The 19,201-nt window shown below is 35.7% G+C and overlaps 2 protein-coding genes across 3 annotated transcripts; one reads left to right on the top strand and one right to left on the bottom strand.

The window, feature by feature from the left end:
• On the top strand, positions 1-3,130 carry LOC105136319 (eukaryotic translation initiation factor 3 subunit K-like). The gene is made up of 8 exons (XM_011041613.1): positions 1-269; positions 367-423; positions 505-555; positions 648-710; positions 1,144-1,194; positions 1,276-1,342; positions 1,816-1,898; positions 2,549-3,130. The coding sequence occupies exons 1-8, from the start codon at positions 138-140 to the stop codon at positions 2,750-2,752; spliced, it is 708 nt and encodes a 235-aa protein (XP_011039915.1). The 5' UTR covers positions 1-137; the 3' UTR covers positions 2,753-3,130.
• A 453-nt stretch (positions 3,131-3,583) lies between these two features.
• LOC105136318 (phosphoinositide phosphatase SAC3-like) lies at positions 3,584-19,068 on the bottom strand. Of its 2 annotated transcripts, none has more exons than XM_011041612.1 (17): positions 18,385-19,068; positions 17,864-18,068; positions 17,617-17,782; positions 16,380-16,602; positions 16,155-16,231; positions 14,661-14,848; positions 14,484-14,581; positions 14,132-14,268; positions 13,899-14,027; positions 12,980-13,343; positions 12,046-12,167; positions 11,594-11,707; positions 11,029-11,220; positions 6,569-6,745; positions 6,233-6,341; positions 4,262-4,389; positions 3,584-4,185 (listed from the first exon to the last, which is right to left on the bottom strand). In XM_011041612.1, the coding sequence occupies exons 1-17, from the start codon at positions 18,535-18,537 to the stop codon at positions 4,170-4,172; spliced, it is 2,598 nt and encodes an 865-aa protein (XP_011039914.1). In that variant the 5' UTR covers positions 18,538-19,068; the 3' UTR covers positions 3,584-4,169. The 2 variants fall into 2 exon arrangements, with proteins under 2 accessions (XP_011039914.1, XP_011039913.1); XM_011041611.1 differs by having other exon boundaries at positions 4,262-4,351.
• Between the last annotated feature and the right edge of the window lie 133 nt (positions 19,069-19,201).

Genomic DNA, 19,201 nt, shown 5'->3' with positions numbered 1-19,201 from the left:
AAACCCTTTTCTTCTTCTTCTTCAGATTATGATCTTCGGAATCCCTCTTTCTGTATCTCTCTTGCTCTCCGAAATCTGTCTCAAAGATTAAATCCAATAACTGATAAATAATTATCTAAGAAAAAAATAAGAAAAAAATGGGAAGGGAAAGAGAGGTTCCAAATAAATCAGAAAAAGAAGCAATCTCATACACAGTGGAGCAGCTGGTTGCCGTCAATCCCTACAATCCTGACATCCTTCCCGATCTCGAAAACTACGTTAACGAACAGGTCTCTTTTTCTCTCTTCGCTCCTTTTTTGTTCTTTTCAATTCTTTCTTTGCTCTTTTTATTTTGTTGGTTTAAAAACATAAACAAATGAAATCCAGGTTTCGTCGCAAACATACAGCCTAGATGCAAATCTTTGCCTTCTTCGCCTCTATCAGGTATTTATTGGTCCAGTAATCCTGACGTAGATTTGATATGAGTGGATGCTTTATTATCTATCTATTAATTAATTATTTCAGTTTGAGCCGGAGAGAATGAGCACCCAAATCGTGGCTCGCATTCTCGTCAAGGTCCGTTTAAGCCCTCCCTTAAGCTTGTATGACTTTGGTAGATTGTTGGCATGTGATTGTAATGCTTGCTTGTGTCTTCCCTTTTGGAACAGGCACTCATGGCAATGCCAGCTCCTGATTTCAGCCTTTGTCTCTTTTTGATTCCGGAGCGAGTGGTATCTTTCTTTCTGTTACTTTATTTTTTTCTTCTTTTTATACATGTGTGAAATCTCGTATGCATTTAGATGTGACACAGGGTCATACAAGTACATGTGAGCGTGCTTTATCACGGGATTCAATTTGTTATGTGGCAAGTTATAAATGACATCCAGTTGTTTAGTATCAGGGATTATTGCTCAAAGTTATACATTGGTTCACTATTTTCTTTTATGAGCTTACATGTGTGTGTGTGTTTGTGATCACGGGTTGGGTTGGTCTGCTATCTTTGGATGAGTTAGCATGTAACATGTCAGATTCTGAAATCATTTTGCTTTCATTTTCTTTTAAGTTGGTCTGTTAGTTTTGGGCTTTTTTCTGAGTTCCTTTGAAAATATAGTTGGTATGCTGGTTTTCTGGTAATTTAATTTATCCATGCAATGTATCTTTCAGCAAATGGAGGAACAGTTCAAGACACTGATTGTTCTCTCACATTATTTGGAGGTACATCTCTGATTCTGTTACTGGACTTGTACAATTGTGTAAAATAGATGAATTGTAAAGCACCTACTTCTTCATCTGCAGACAGGAAGGTTCCGTCAATTCTGGGATGAAGCTGCTAAGAGTCGCCACATAGTTGAAGCTGTCCCAGGTTTTAATGAATTTTTTGATAGTTTCTTTTGTTTACCTTTTGCTGCCTAGTTGTCTAGATAGACATGTAAAGTTCAAAGAACTAACATTTGAGAGGTATTAGATCATCTTTACATATGACTAGGGTATTCCATTCACACACAGGAGCAAACAAATTGGCAGATGTAGTAGTATGTTTGTGGACATGATTACTCTTCTATATAGATACAGGTGCTAGGGGAAAATCTGTCATGTAAGTGAGCTTGTGCTCGCATGTACTTGCATTGGTAATTATGTGTTGTAGTAGTTGTTGATTAGTGTACAGTGTCGTGCTCTTCTTTCAGCTCTAGAAATAAAGGGAGTTTAACTTGCCGTGCTTTTGTTACCAAGTCAGCGATTAATATGGCCCCTACTATTTTTATTGATGCCACCTTTTGTCTCTCTTTTGTATGTTTGTCTACTGTGTGCTTTGTCTTATGAGAGGTCGGAATGCAGGTTTTGAGCAAGCAATCCAAGCGTATACAATTCACCTGCTTTCTTTGACTTATCAAAAGGTCCCTAGGTCTGTGCTAGCTGAGGTATGCTTCTATTTCATGCTTTGCATTTTGATGCAATATATATGTTGAGCTTTGCTTTATTTTTGTGTCTTCTCTGTATGATTTGTTTGATAGCATGAAATTGGTGGTGAAAAGCTTTTATTATTTACAAAGGATGAAAGCATGTTGTAGCCCCGCATTAAATTAGAGATGGTTTTGGCATAGACTATTTGTTTGATGGTTAGCTTCATGTTTTTTCCCAAATACTGTGCTTATCTTCTGTGTCTAATTTCATTTGGTGTGATAAGAAAGATTCCAAGAAGTTATAACTATATTCTGTCTAGACCAGCTGCCAGTTATGTCATCTATGCAGGTTTAATGACATGTTTTACCCCTGAATTATTTGTGAATGCGGATTGAATTTTCATTATCATCTATAAAAATTTCAGTTGAAGATACTTGAAAATGAAGTTTTTAGGATGAGTTTTGATCAAGGTCAAAGTTTTATCTGTTGACCCAACAACCAATTTAAACAGAGACGATATTGTCCATATCATATTACTTCAAGGAAAAAAATGATCAAATTAATAGCACAAGTTTCTTTGTGCCGCAACCTCAATAGTTTAGGAGCTAAAACTGTCATTGAACTCATCCATGCCAAAATCTTACTTAACTGGGCATGTATGTGGCAGGCAATCAACATTGAAGGTCTATCCTTGGACAAGTTCCTAGAACAGCAGGTGGCCAATTGTGGTTGGATATTGGAGAAGAGCCATGGGCGGGGACAACTCATTGTCCTACCGAGTAATGAATTTAATCATCCTGAGCTTAAGAAGAACACTGCAGATAGCATTCCTTTAGAGCATGTTGCCCGCATCTTCCCCATTCTTGGTTGACCCCTTTCGAGGGGTTAGGGATTTTTTATTTGGTTCCTCTTTTCAGCAAAAGCTCCGGGACTCTAAGTTGGGCTGCTACTACTAGCTCTCAGTAACTTTGCATAGATGTTAAGTCATTTTGGTGCTGCGGCAACACTCCCATGGCTTGTTTGTTCAGTATAATGGGATTTAGTCGAAACAACGGAGGGCATAATTGATAAACCTAGTAATGAATGAATCTTCTCTCTTTTGCATGTGTTGTGCCTTGGATGCAGAACTTTGATTTAGACGTTAGCAAGACAATGCAATTTTGAACCCAATTGCAGCCAGTTCTCGTATTGTAATTCAAAATCTAGAATTTTACCTGAGTGGATGACAACTTAGTGGCTCTTTTGGCACATTGAGAAGCTGGCTCTGAATGTTCCCCTTGCATCCATCTTCCAATTCATTGCATTGCCAGAATGTGCATGATGTTTCATATATGCTGGCTGCTTTGAGGCCCTAAATTTTCGTTTCAAGCTTGCATAGTTGTGGAGAAATATAACGAGGCAGAAGTGTGTGAGGTACATATGATGTTCATCAAGCCGGCAGGCACCGAGATGTGTGCTTTTCACACGCAAACGTGATGCGTGAGGATTGAAGATGCAAAGAAAATTCTGGTTTGATATCAATTAATTAACAAGAAACCATTGGTCTTGGGTAAACACAATTTATTTCTTCCCCGTGTGTTTGGTTCTGAAGTTGATCGTGGCTGTAGCCTGTGAGTTGACATGCCTGTATAGAAGAAAAGAAATCGTTGATAACTGTCGAATGTTTCGCCCGCACTTGCAAACCGCTTCACATATTGACAAATTCATTTAAATGCTGTTTGATAGTTTTTCCTCAATAACAATAATAATAATAACAACAACAAAAGAGCTGCAGACGAGCACAAATTCAAGTTCAACTAAATGTTGTCTTTCACAATCAACCAACCAGAAATGAGGCTTTAGAATTTGGATGGCTCTAGGACAACATCAGTCCGATAATAATCGTACTACTTTCCTCCAAACACTTCACATTCATGAGTTGTTAGTATCACAACTGCCCCGCGAATAAACATGAAGGGAAATAAAGAATCGATGATCTTCAATTCTTCTACACACGGGGCTCTCATTGAGCACGGTTAAGATATTTACACGAACGAAAACCTACAAGGTCCACAGGCTAGTAAGGAATGAGAAGAGGGAAGAGCTCCAAAAAGTATGTTCTTTCAACTGTTGGCTATTTACTCTCTTGTATTTTGGTATCAGGTTCCATAGAGGTTTCCATGGTGGAATCCATGCCGCACAACGGCTGAGCGAACTTTTCTATATTTTACGGAAGAATGCCGATACGGGTGCCCTTCATTTATCTCTCTGCCCTCTCAGCAACCTCTTTATATCAATTGAAAAGCATCTCAGAGCAGGTTGAACCTAAAGAGGTTGAAATATATTATAACTCGGGGGAAAATGAGCTCAACTTCAATGGCAGTGTCTCTCCGTCATTTACCCATTGCACAAAGCTATCTGAAAACTGCTTGAGCACATTGGAATTTGCTGGATTACTATACGATAGCTCCATTCCTGATCGCTGAATTCCCTACAAAGCAGGAAACATGAAAGTAGGGTTGAACTTTTCTGGAATTAAAAAAAAAAAAAAAACAGAGACAGACAGATGCAGTTAACATCTTTTAAATATTCTAACCATGTCATTGTGAATTTCTGTAAATTAAGTTCATCAACCTTCTATAATTTTAATTTACGAAATTGTCATATAGAACCCCAAGGGGAAATTCAGATATATCATTGCGAGTCATGTCCAGATATATCATTTAGTTTGGCCAATCATATAAATTATGGAAATTCTTCAAGAACGTAAAATGTTCCTAGAAAGACAACCTCAGTTTTTTCAACTCAACATTCAGTTAAAAGTAATGCTACAACCTCAAAGTTCTTCCAATTCAATTTTCAGTAAAAGCAATGCTAGGAGAAATACTGTTCATTACTTGTTTCTTTGCAACTCAGCACTTTCTGTTGACTGAAAATAACAAGTTATTTATCGTAGCAAGGGCCTATAAATTGCCCCTTCTTTTTACATCAACTGGTTGGTTCAACAATGTTGTCTATTTTCTTGTTGAACTGTAATTAATGGCCACATTTTGCCCAATTTGCCTGACTGGCATATTTAATGGGAAACAAAAGGTAATGTAGAAACAATGAGGCAACATGACACGATGACATGAGACCCACTTATAAGAAATGATGACAAGGCAATGCACCCTCCATAAACCTTATGCACAAAAATTGAATGGCAGTTCGATTGGATAAAAAATCTCATCTAAACCATCGCACAATAGTCTGCAAAACCCATTTCTGACATTTCATAAACAATTTATGCACTGTCACGACCATCGGATTTCACCATTTTTCCACCTCAGCAGCATTGTCATCAAAGACACTGTCAGCCATGCATTCAGTTCTAGCACATCCAGTTTGGGATGTTTCTCGTCATCATGCCAAAACTCTAAAGATCAATGATTATGACCATTTAAACTGAGAAACAAACAAGTCAGTTGTTTTCAACTGGGTATTGAACATGGCCTCTGCTATCCATGTTCAATTTGATCATGTTACTTCTACAACCCCGATTGTTGTCATCAATGATGAAAAGTGCTTTGCAAAGAATCCTGGCAGGCTTAAAATCACACAAAGCTTGAAAGTTTTGAGGGAGAAATCAATTTTGAGGCAGCAACGTTGGCTTTGGTGATTTGAAAGGGTTCATTTTAAGAACTAGTCTTTCTTGAGCTGGGATGTTGATTGATGAATGTGACAATATCTCAGGTCATCATCTGAATAGGGGAATTGAGTAGCCGATAGTGAGGATGATTGTGGTTCAAAGAGGTGATGCATTGTTGGTTTTAACAACACTTATAAGCTCCTGTGTAAGGTTGGATGAGGTTTGGGACTGTGTTTGCACTCCAAAAATAGGAGGTAAAGCCAGTGAAGTGAAGGAGGAGCACTGGCAGTTACAAATGGATGGTAAAATGCTATTATGACATTTTGAGAGAATTGGCTGGAGTATCAATAGGAGTCAACAAAATAAAAAAGAAACAAAAACATGAACGTTGTGGCAATGAGAATTGAAAATGGAGACTGATGTTGGTGTAGTTTGTTATTAATTATGCAATCAATATTGATATGCCAAATTAAAAATAACAAGGCAGCCTATAAAGTAGTCTTAGTGGTGTAGTTTAATGGCAATTACTTTTTGCAATTGAGCTAACATTATAAAATAAAATGAGGCAAAGTTTGTAATTTGACTGGAAAAATAAAAACATGACAGCTCACTCAATCAATTGTTGCACACATAGGAGCTAATTTATGGGTTTGGCCAGAGTTTGACTCCACTTAATATCTAGCTATTGTTGAATTACTAAGAAACCATGCAAGATGCACCAACAGAATGGTGGAGGGAACTGACCTTCGTGCTGGATCCATATTCAATTGTGGATGGGGATGTTTCACCCGTTATTCCATTGACATTTTCAGATGACAGACCACCAGTTGGATAGTTCGTGAGTAATGATGACCTGCACAAACATCAAAACATGATGAAGGAAACTATAATCACTAGTTCCAGCTTAGGGCATGATGTGACAGAAGCGCGCACTCATACATAACACCTTTTTTGTTAAACCAAGCCCTATTTTTTGGCATTTTCTAACAAATAAATACTTTCATGCTCAGCAGTTTCATACTTCTGTTCCATAAAATTTCACAACAGCACTATCCATCCTCATGATTGATAAAAAAATACCTCTCAAATGGCTCTTCTTCACATGAGTTTCCAGAGGAAGACAGCCAGTCTATATCAACAAAGTTTGAGCAATTAAATGTATCTCCATGTCCAGAGAAGAAAATATGATCACTTTCCAGGTAGTGATCTCTTTGCACATATCTGAAAAGCTGTCTGCGAGGCATTGAGGGGGTGTACCTACATGTAGCAATGAACAACTAGTATGTGAAATAGGGAACATCAGTTAACATAATAGCAACACTAACGTAGTCAAGGAGGGATTCAACAAGTGATACAGTTAAAGTTTACAGCTGTCAAATTGATTAGCTGAGTTTTAGCCTAACTTTTAGCTCCTAGATTTTATCCTATTCAATTGTATAGTTGACTTATCTAAATGGTTGATATATATCCGGTATAAATACCCTCAGCAATATGAACAAAGAAAAGGAAGTCCTCCCAGATTGCTGCTACCGACACATCTTAATCTTTTGCTTCCCATTTTCTACTAACACTTGGATTATTGATTTAGGGGATACTAATCACATGACTAGAAATTCTTCCTTATTTCATTTGCTAATGTGGTCAAGTTTGTTGAGGTTGCTAGTGAGGCTCCGATGCTAATTACTGAGGTCGGGAATGCCTCACTCTCTCCCATTCTTTCCATGTCTTCTGATTTACTTACTCCTACTCTTTCTAATAATCCTCTCTTAATTAGCCAACTCACCAAACATTCACCATGTGTTAGGGCATTACATTGGCACTAATAGGGAGAGAGGTCTTTACCACTTAGAGGAAGTTGGGGCATTACATTCCTAGGCCAACCAATGGTTTGAAGTGCATGAGGAGAATTATGCTAGGGAAATTTATTTTGTAATGGCATTGGTGATTGAGTCCTTCATTTGCTTATTCAAAATGTTAATTTCCCAAGTTATGCAGTGAGATTTCTATTTCTAGTTAACAAAATGAGCAATGCATTTATGTTAAAAATCATAGTGTTCTTTTTTAGTTAATTTCAATAAAAGTTCAAATTCTTTTTCATGTGTGGTTTTTTTTTATCGCTTCTGCTTTAGGTCATAAATATTTTATTCCATTTATTAATGATTGCACTAGGATAAACTTAGTATATTTACTAAAATCTAATTCTAAAAAAATACATGAGTTTTCATCCCTCTATGGACAAGTACTTTTCCATGGATATTCAGTTTTGTGACCAAGTGTCTCATTTTTTTATGGATGTGTCTCTCATTCCTTTTTCAAGGGAGATTAGTGGCAAGGAAGAACATCTATGGTTGGAAGAAAAGAGATGGTGGATTTCAGGGAGGAGGGTATTCAATTACTTTGGATAAGAGGGAGATATCTTTTGATCTTATAAAAAAAGTTGCATTTGAACCTGAAGAGGGTAGGGATGAAAGACTCGCTTAATTGACTTTTGACTCCATTATTCTTTTTGATGATATTACTATGCCATCAGGACTTTTTTGAGATTGACCCCGAAGAATGTGTCCCTTTCTTCTATAAATTCATAACATGTACATTTAGAGGCCGCCATTCAGAGATATCCCTTTCATTATCGTAAATAGCATAGTAGATTTTGTTTTTTCAAATAATCTATTAACATCATTTATCTTATATATAATTTTGTCTTTTATCATTGTTTGTCTAAATCTCACTTATCTTTTGCCATTTAGTTGTCCTATATGTCTATTCCTAGTTATTTTTAGGAAGCTTTTAGAGACAATAAGTGGAATAAGTGGCATTCTGCTATGGTAAAAGAAATGAAGGCACTCTACAAGAACTTTACCAAGAAGATGGTCGGGTTACCTTAGGCAAAAAAAGCAATAGAATGTAAATGAGTGTTCACGGTGAGGTACATATTAGATGAGATAGTTGACAAGTGCAAAACTAGATTGGTTGCTAAGGGATACACAGGATTGACTATTGAGACTTTTGCTCATAAGGCCAAGATGAACACCAGTAAGAGTCCTACTCTCTCTTGTAGTTAACTTGGATTGGTCATTACAACAACTTGATGTGAAGAAGACCTTTCTTTATGATGATATGGTGAAAGAGATGTATACGGACCCTTTCTAAGATTTATGATAGCAAGTAAAAGTAGTTATCGAGGCCTTAGTTCCATAGATTAAACCAGTCAATGAATAAGTAACCAGCCTTGTCAAATCACACTTTATTCTATAAAAGGGAAGGTGACTATTATATTGCTTATTGTTTATGTTTATGACATGATTGTTACATAAAATGATATAACTAAGATAGAGAAGCGTTAAAACTACTTGGCCAAGAAATTTGAGATGGACTTACAAATTTTAAAATGTTTAATGGGCATTGAAGTATCTAGATTCAAGCAAGGACTTTTTCTCTCTTAGAGGAAATGTATATTAGATCACTTGACTAAAACTAGTAACTCTACCTATGAACTTGTGGATACTCCTATTGAGATAAACCATGGTCTTGCTTTCTACTTGGATGAGGTTCTAACAGATAAAAAATGGTATCAAAGGTTGATAAGGAAGCTAATCCATCTAGCTCATACCAAACCTAACACATGCAGTTAGTGTTCTATGCCAATTCGTGTATAATCTGAGTAACTAACATATAGATGTAGTTATTAGAGAATAATATAAATTATATCATGGAACCTCACCTAATAACTTAAGCTATTGGGTTGAGATCATTCTTTGACATTGTATCAGAGCCTTAATAACCAAGTGGTCATAAGTTCGAATCTCACCATCCCTATTTATTCGATAAAAATTAAGCACAAAGTAGTGTGGACCAGTGTAAGTTTCAAGCCCAAAAAGCTGCTAATTGAAGGGGTGTGTTAGAAAATAATATAAATCATATCTTTGGACCTCACTTAATAGCCTAAACTATTGAGTTGAGATGGTAGTTGGCAGTACTGAATTGTAAATTGACTTGCTTAAAATCCTCTCAAGGTAAAGGTGTTATATTCTCTTAACATAACCATAAGGATATTATAGAAAATACTAATTATAATTTTGCTAAATTCACATTCAATAGAAAATCTATTTCAAGGTATGTGTCATTATTAGAGATAACCTAGTAACGTGGACTAAAAAACAAACTATGATATCATTATCTAGTGTACAAGTATCATGCCCTCTATCAAGCGATTACAAATCTTACTCAGCTTCAAATTCTCTTGGGTGAACTAGGGTACGGTCCAAAAAAATCGATGTAGTGACAACAAAATGGTTATTAAGATTGCCAACAATCTGGTTCAGCATTGTGTGGCCAAACATATTAAACTTGACAGAAACTACATCAACAACAATCTGACTCTAGTGTAGTTGATATTAAAAGAGTGGAAGAGTGGATCAGCTGGCTGATATAACGACACATGTTATCACTAGTGGTCCCCTCCGTATATCGTTATCCAAGTTAGGCATGTGTGATATCTATGTACCAGCTTGTGGGGGGGAGTTAATGTATACAGCTGTCAGATTAATTAGCTGATTTTTAGCTTAAATTTTTACTCCTATATTTTTACTTATTTACTTACCTAAATGGTTGATATATATCATGTATAAATACCCCTTAGTGATATGAATAAAAATCATATAGCCTAATTCTATTCAATCGAACAAATCACTTGAAAAAAAAAATTAAATTTATAATAAAAATTAAATTTATGACAGTAACATTAAAATGTAAAAAAAATCATTCTAATATTTTATGTTGCTAAGAAGTGCTTGTATATTAAAAATAATAATAATAATAGTGTTCATGTCTTTTCTTCATTTGAAAAGAGTAGAAAACTTGTAAAGGAAAAATGTGAAGAACTTCTAAAAAGTGTTTTCCAAACTCGGTATTTGAAAAACTGGAAAACTAGTTTTCCAGTTTTCTAGATAGAAAAATATTGCATTTGAAAAGAAAGTTTCTATTTTCGTTCTTATACACCAATTTTCCCTCCAGTTTTCTAGAAAATTGAAGTAATACACTGTTTTAAACAGTCCCTTGGCTTTTCCATGCAAGGAAAACTTTGCATCACTTTCACGAAGCAAACATGCATGCAATTATTTTTGGTAACTAAATGTTGTAATGCAAGAATGAGAAATGACACAAGAAATGGAAAATACTGATGATATCTCGTAGTAGACCATATCAACATTTTTGGAAGATGGATTTCAATGCAGCACAAAACAGAACAAATTAAATATATTTCATCACATCAAAGAGCAAAAAATTAGAGAAACTAAATGTTAAAGATCACTTTCATTGCAGCATAATCAAGAATAGCTTTAAGAACAATGTTTATAAGAACAACTGAGAATTCATTTAATAGAAGCACTGAACAAAATTCAACTTTTACTACAAATGAAAGATTTCCTCCTTTTCAACAGAGTACCATCACTAATAGGAAAAAAAAAAAAAAAAACATGGATCTTCTAAGAAACAATCGATTTATTCCAAGAAAGACATAGAAGGTGAAGCAATCATACCTTGAAAATGCAATGTCACTTTCACATGTAGATATTTCAGGTGATGATTCTGAAAGAACATTGTTTTCCTCTTGAAATTGATCTGGAAAAGCTGATCTGCAAAATTTCTGCTGCCTCGCATTCATGTCTGACAAAGGTGAGCCACTTCCCCAAATAATATTTCCATCAGATAATGACCTTTTGGAAATAGACCTAAATATAAAAATTTGACAGTCAAAAGGATAAGACAAAGCTACAAATCTAGTCAAATAATCCCCCCCTCCCGGCCCATAAAAAGAAAAGAAAAAAGAAAATGGAATCGTGAAATCTGACAGATGTACATGAGAGGTAACACATCAATGCATTTTTTTGCATTCTCTCAAGCACAAATGATGCAGAAATTTGTTAAACACTATGCCCGTGCATTATACTTTTGCTTAAAACATTGACCATTCAAAAATAATTCAAGCAGATTGAGATACAGTCAGATTGATCAGGAATGGTGAAGCAATGAATGGAGAAACACGTTTACATGTATCATCTGTGATGTGTAATTTATAAAGTTCTTGTCTGGCTAGCTAAATACCTTGCATCTTCATCCACATTGGTTTGTCCATTCCTTCCAACATTGTGATGCTGGTCAGAATCCAACTTCCAGATTGCAGGTTTACCCTGTTGTGGTTGGATGTGCCCCAAGAATCTGCTCAAGTTATAGTTGTTACAGTCATTATTGATAGAACAATTGCAGCAAATCACTTGAGGATGATCAAGCTGAGAAAATAAAGACAACGAAATAATCTAATTATCTCAATGCCCACCAACTCTTCCCTTGAACTAGCACAAACCACAATATTTCAGAGGTCAGTGAACAAATTGGCCATCTTATCAATACATAAAAATCCTCAATTAGCTCAAAAAGTCGCATCATATTAATCCAACTTTTATATTTGGTACAACTAAAGACAGCATAAGCTCTTATCAAAGATAGCCTGTGCTTTTATCAAGCAGTATGAGAATAAGACAGAATGTACAACTTACACATTAATTGCATCCTGTTTCTCAGCATCCATGTATGCATTGCTGTAATACCGTTGAAGGGTTCTGAAGAACTCCTGGGATTGTGTTGCTGCCTTCCACTGACCCCTTCTCTCAGAGAATATCTAATATTATCAACAGTTAAAAAAAAAATGAAGAAATAACGAATCACATAAAGAACCAAAGTAGCAGCTTCAATAAAAATTATGGAGACCAGTAAGAGTATTTATCAGTTGGGGAGGATTCAAAAGTACATGCTTAGCAACAAGGTCAACAGAAAGTCCCAAGCCCACTATCATACCCATAGCATATATAGATGCAAATAAAATATCAAGAGAGATATTATTACTCTGCTACAGTTGCACCCCCACCCCACCCCTCCAACCCCAACATCTTCCATAAGAAGAGCATAATTCTTCTAAGATGTGGCCTTTACATAACCATCAGACAGCATCAATCAGATCTGTTATTAATAATCCTCTGACCAAAGTGAACTGTTCAATAGCATTATTTTTTCATGTGACAAATCTACTAGTTTGATAGACTTGAGCTTCTAAAATTATGGTGTATACACAAAGATCTCTCAACTCCTTCGCATCATCTACACTTTCAAAGAAAGATTCCTTGCATGCCAAGGCATGAATTCTCAATACAATATTTTATTAAAGAGGATATGGAGGACTCTTCCACCCTGAACGCTCTCCTATTGCATTCCTCAAATTCCAACACAGCTAAAACATAGTTCATGAATTAAATGACAAGAGTATAAAGTCTCCTAACTTTGTAACCAGTAAATTAAATTCTACAAAAAAGCTGAGCCACTGACACATCTACATTGAAAGTTTCAAGACAAGAAATGAAAAGCAAACAAAACCTACAGGAGAACACTTTTTATAATTTTAGAACTAATAACATCTGCATTACTAGTTAGAATCACCTTATTATGAGCAGCTGAGCCACCATACTGATGCGCAAGTGTGTCACCCATTCTCTCATAAAATCCCATCAAATCATCAGCCAAAGGTGCATCAAGGTCTATTTTTGGGTTATCTACAACTCCTACAGCATTAAGCTGGTGTCCAAGGGCAACCAGCCCAAATGCATACTGTGCAACATTTGTGCGATCAAGACAATCTATGCAATTGGTCCTGAGCACACCCATCTGGAACATTGGGCACTTGATAGAATGATCTCCATCAACAAGACTGTTACCTCCATTAGATTTCTCCTCTAAGTTGCTGCCATCCTCATTATCATTGTTACTGTTATACTGAGGAGATAAGTTCCCATTCTCAGCATTCCTGCATCACATGGGCATGCCCAAACTTGCCATAATTAAAACATGAAAAGTAGATCACTCAGGAATAAAAGCAAAAACTTTATAATGTCTTCACATATCAAATCACATCCGTCAAGCACCCACTATACATGGCTTCCATGACCCAAGCACTGATGTGAAACAGTAAATTGATTAGAAATCCATTTGGCATACACTACCCAGATCCAGGGATCCAAACTATGGTTTGTTTGTGTCATTGGTCCAGCCATAGGTTTTTTCTTTTTTTTACTGTCACTGGTCTGTGCAACAACAAACATTTCCAGGATTTTCACTTTATAGCATGCACTCAGTAAGCAGGGTGCACCATAATCAACATACATGACAACAGAAAGAAGATTAAAACTAGATCTCCTCGTAATAGAAGTTAATGCTAACAACAAAAATAATGGATTTTACCAGTGGCACATGGTCATAACTTAAGTTATTGCTAAGTCCACAACTTCAGGTATAAGTCATGTTGTTCAAAATAACGTGAATGAATGTGGAAGCTACAGAAAAAGTGATTGAACCAACTTACTCAGTAAAAGGAGAATCCGTACACCCCTCAAGTTTCAAGTCCGATGTTACTTGACAGTAAAAGAAACCTGTTAGCGTCAAAGCATATGCAGCCACTTTCCCCAGAAGTAATAAAACATTTGTTGCATTCCTGAAAGTGGACAATAAAAAGCAAGTTTATTGCAGTAAGGATTCAATTTTTTTCCTCCAAAATATCAATATCATATTAAGATGATCAAAGCTAGAAAGAGATACCTTGTTCTAGAATGTTTGTGTAGATCCCAGTGAAGGAATCTTAGATGGTTCTCCTCGGATAAATTTTTGTTAATATGATCAATAGCGTTAGCAAACTCTGCACGAAGAATTGACTCTCGGGGTTTCTTCTCTTGTGCCTGTGATTGTGAAACAATGATAGGTAGAAAAAGAAAAGGAAAAATAATTCAAAATCTGAATTGAGAAATTACTAACAGAAGCAACTGAAACACCTAACTTTTTATAATAAACAACCAGTATTATCTAGAGATAGATCTTTCTTGTTTGAAGACTAGATCAAGACATTTGCGGCAGAAGAAGAATAGAGATGTAAACCACTGGATAAGAGACTTACCTTAATCAAGTTTAATATAATAATGGGATTTCCATATCTCTTTGCAAGATTTTCAAAATGAAGTCTTGTTGCTTCATAATTTTGGTCCTTCTTTGACACTGGTAAAGGACAATAAACCACGCGGAAAGTAAGAAAATATAAAGCACCACCATGAATACCATGCGTTCAAGGACATACATATAATATCTGGTTTAATAATCAAACGTGAGGTTTCCTGTGACCAAAATAGTGGGATGGAGCCACGGTTCTGGACAACTGAACTTATTTGCATGGGAAATCCTTCAGGAACATCCTCAAAAACAATCTGCTCCGTCTCAACATCATTAGCCACTCTGCCCTTCTCATTTACCCCACGTTTCAAATACCTAAATATAGAGGCACCCATGGGAGGTGTACCAACATGAAAATTAATAAAGAAACAGCAAAATATATTTAACCATGTGATAGCCATCATCAACTCAACCAGCAGATAATGAAACAATATTTTATATTATCGTACATTCAAAGAAACACCATAACCAACCCAACTAGTTTGGGATTGAGGCTTGGTTGGTGGTCTTGTTGTTGTATCATACATTCAGAGAAACATCATAACCACAGAAGCTGAATTGAGACTTATTATTTTACCAGAAATTAAGGATTCGAAATGTGCTTAAAATATAGGGTAGTTGAGAACAATGATTAAAATATATATTTAACTATGTCATAGCAATCATCAACTCAACCAGCAGATAATCAAATAATATTTTATATTATCATGAATTCAGACAACCACCATAACCAAAACCAACTAGTTTGGGATTGAGGTTGGTTGGTGTTCTTATTGTTGTATCATACATTCAGAGAAACATCATAACCTCATAAAGCCGAATTATTATTTAACAGGAAATTGAGGAGTTGAAATGACATTAAAATACAGGGCAGTAGAGAACAATGGTTTCTTGGTAACCACTAAAACAGAATGGCCCATATTCTTCGGATAATAGTCGGAATTTCTATATAAAAAATGCTAACAACAAAAGTTATAACCTGCTTCATCTATGGTTAAAGAAGATATACCTAACATGAAAAAAAAAAAACCTAGGTAGTATATTCTTCATCAACAATCAGGTATTTGGTCTAGGAATAAATATCCAAGGTAAATTCTTGGTAGAATTTCAATTTGAAGCTGGGGGTAAATTCTGTAAGGGAAGAGCAGTGGTTTTGGCATATCCCGAGTAGTGGGCTGTTTCATTTAGTTATTATGTAATGTGTAGTTACTTTTCTAACTAAAAATCATTAGTCTGTTGAGAAATCCCAGTTTATTAAGGATGCATTATATTATTTAGGAAGCCTGGTCTTTTAACAAATTATGGTGTAGTTCGAAGTTTTCCCATTTGAGATTTTTAGCTTATTCTGTATACTAATAAAAGAAAAGGCTTGCTTTGCAATGTATGGTAATCAATTTCATCAGATGTGAGTTATGGAACAAAATAGACATTCCTAATTCATCTTTAGGCTTGGTGCCTGATGTCATTTCCTTCTCTATTTCTTATTCTTATTACTCTAGTTCTTTTAGCAAGGGCTGTCATATAAGAAGCCATTATAATATTTAGCACAGCTGCCTATGATTCCAATTCTAAGCACAATGAAACTTGGGAGGAAAAAAAATGTATAGGCATGCTATCTTACCTCATGCCAGCATAATGGCGTGAACGTCTTGCAATGAGGGTAAGTTTGAACTCTCGCCCAGATACAAAAAGTGTGGCCTACACTTATATAGCATGAAGCCAACAGTGAAATAAACAACATAATTAAAGTACACCTCACAAAATAAGCATGCTTGAACAGCAATACATCTGAAAAGGGGAAAAATAATTCAGAGTCTAAGCAACTTAGCTACCATCCACTATTAACCTGTTTAAAGAATCCATACACCAAAGCAACTGTCCACAGAGTATTTTGAAGGTGATTTCGGATACCACGAGTCAAGAACTCATTCCAGACAAACATTGTTTCGTACAGGACCTGACCTGTCTCTCTATCACACAAGTTCTTTTGAAGACTACGCATAACATGGTATGAGTAGCTAAAAAAAAAGTCCTTTGTTAGGTCCACCGTGCATAAAAGCTTCTTGTACCTACATCATCAATGAAATAAAGACAATCAAATTTACAACAAACCCTCTGAGAAAGTAGTGCTCAAACTCTTGCTACAGAAGGAAAGAAACCACAAACAAAAAAAAAAAGAGCTATGGAAAGAATAAAGAACATCATTTTCCCATGAAACCTAAAGTTGAGTGTGAGAAAAACTACAAGGATAAAAGGAAACAATAAGAAGCAAAAGCATTATGCTTCTCATCCTAAATAACTCCTCCAGCACAGCACCAACAAATACAGAAAAGGAAATAAAGACTGAAACAATTAATCTGCTAGAAGGAATAGATGAAATTTCTAATCTTGTTGGCAAAATAGTGTTGATCAGAGACCAATGCTACATCTTATTTTTAATTCATGAAAATACCAAATTAAAAATGGTAAGCATTTTTTTTTCTCTAATAAAAAACAAAGCTTTATTAGAATAAGGAAAAAGTACAGATTGAAAGGACGAGAATCTCTCCAGATAGAAAAAGGCTAAACCACCAAATTTCTCAAGTCTCTTTGCATATCTCCTTGGAAAATGCCTCTTAAAAACTTCTTTGGCAGAGCACCACAAGAAAGTGAAATACCATTCCAAATCAAGGCAAGAGAGCACATTTCCACAACATCCGCCTCCATTTTTTTGAGACATGAACACTTTGTCTCCTTTTGATTTACCAAAACACGCAAATCCAGTTAGGTGCAGCTCTTCTAAAGTATTCCAGAAAACTCAAAACTTACTGGAGATAGTGAAAAGCCTCGCGTAAAAAGGTTCCAAGAAACTGAACAACATAAGAAGAGGTGTTCTATGGATTCATTACTATTGCCACTCATAGTACATGTATCCGAGGACAAGCTTGTAACCATAAAGTGCAAAAGAACTGTCTGATAATGAGGAAGGACACAACAACTTGTACAAAATATAACAACCAGTGCAGCTTTTAGTTTACCGTTCATGATTTCTCAAGCAACTGGAATAAATGAGCTATATTTACAATAAAGAAAGGGCTAAAGACCTGTTCTCATTCATAGAATCACTGATACTAGACTGCACAGCAGAATTTGGAAGTGGAATCATCTCACTCTTGCAGACTGCATATACATTATGACCACAGATTGCACCAATCTGTCTTCTTTTTGTAATGAGTAGCATGTAGTATGGCCCAAGAAATTTGATAAACCCTAAAAAGAGAAAATGACTATGAGAATAGTGACACCACTAACAGTCACAACGAGAAAACAAAGCAACTAAAATGCACATACCAACAATTCCATAACAAGTAGTGACAAATTTAAGCCCACCGGTAGCCTTGTTTCCTTCATCTATCCGCCTCAACAGATCATAGCATTCCCTCTCCGTATACGTGGTAGAATCTTCACGAATATTTAACTCAGAAGGGTCGAGTCTGTCAATCTTTAGCACTCTCCAATAAGTCCTACTCTTGTCCCACCCTATCATGTAAAAGTTCTGCAAGACACAAGATAAATCAATCAAATAATCATCTAGAACATTGCTAACAGATCAAGGTGCCTTGACTTCATGCAATTCAAATAGCACAAGCACATATCCAAAAATAGTAACAAGCATAAATCATTAAACAACAAGAGAAAACAGAGTGATTCTACTCTGTACAGTTAGCATCTAAGCTAAACTGACACCATTTGATCGTTCAATTCAAGAAATCCAAAAACGTTTCAAGTCAATGCAATCTACTTGCAACCGATCCAAAATCAAGAAATGGAAACCAAATTAAGCAATTCAAAGAAAAGAAAAAAACACCTACCGATTGAGTCTTATAAAGCCTGAATTTCTGCATAGAAACCTGGTCAGGCGGCGGCAGTAACTCTTCTTCTTCTTCTTCTTCTTCATCATCAATTGTAGTCTTACTTACTCTTGGAGAGTATGACGGTCCTTCATTCTCCGTCGACGATCCCATCGCACACTCTCTCAATCAATCTCTCTCTTTAATTTTCCAATTTTTACTAGATCTCTCTCCCCGAGCCTCAGGCCCAGGGAATTTATCACAATAACATGCAACACGACAGAAAATAAATTATTTATTTATTGAAATAAAGAATCACAACCTTTGCATACAATGGAGCTTGGTTGCTTCAAATACAGCATTTCTTCCTCTTTATTATTACTATTATTATTATTATTATTATTATTATTATTACCGTAGCTCCTCCTTCTCTCCTTCCATTCACAAAGAAAAAAAATATCTTGATTTCTGTGATCTCCAAATCAAAATATTAACAGCGCAATTGCAGAGATCGAAGCGTTAAATTAATTAAGAGCTATAATTAGGCAGAGAGAGATAGTCAGAACAAAAGGAAGGAAGCTATTTGCTTATGCGTAGCAGGAGCGAAAAAGAGAAGAAGATCGAGCTTAGACACGGAGAAGAATGGAGAGATTTAAGACTAGAGAGGTTTCGAGAAAAAAGGAAAACAAATTCTTGACTATATATATATATATAAAAAAAAAATAAAACAGAGAAGTTTTGGATACAAAGCCACACCAAATGAAAACCACAATTTGGATGACTACCTCCACACATTTTTTATTGTTTTTTTTTTTCAGGTTTATACCATCACTTTATG

The sequence above is a fragment of the Populus euphratica genome, unplaced genomic scaffold, assembly GCF_000495115.2.
Source record: "Populus euphratica unplaced genomic scaffold, PopEup_1.0 scaffold53.1, whole genome shotgun sequence".
In the NCBI taxonomy this organism is placed as follows: Eukaryota; Viridiplantae; Streptophyta; class Magnoliopsida; order Malpighiales; family Salicaceae; genus Populus; species Populus euphratica.
Note: the sequence above shows the minus strand (reverse complement) of the source record. Positions and strands in the feature narration are given on the sequence as shown.

Coding starts and splice junctions, on each gene's coding strand:
- LOC105136319 (XM_011041613.1), top strand. CDS start 138: ATGGGAAGGGAAAGAGAGGTTCCAAATAAATCAGAAAAAGAAGCAATC. Junction 556..647: donor TGGCTCGCATTCTCGTCAAG/GTCCGTTTAAGC, acceptor CTTTTGGAACAG/GCACTCATGGCAATGCCAGC. Junction 1,195..1,275: donor TTCTCTCACATTATTTGGAG/GTACATCTCTGA, acceptor CTTCATCTGCAG/ACAGGAAGGTTCCGTCAATT.
- LOC105136318 (XM_011041611.1), bottom strand. CDS start 18,537: ATGGGATCGTCGACGGAGAATGAAGGACCGTCATACTCTCCAAGAGTA. Junction 16,232..16,379: donor TGTATGGATTCTTTAAACAG/GTTAATAGTGGA, acceptor ATATAAGTGTAG/GCCACACTTTTTGTATCTGG. Junction 14,582..14,660: donor TATTAAACCAGATATTATAT/GTATGTCCTTGA, acceptor GTCCTTTACCAG/TGTCAAAGAAGGACCAAAAT.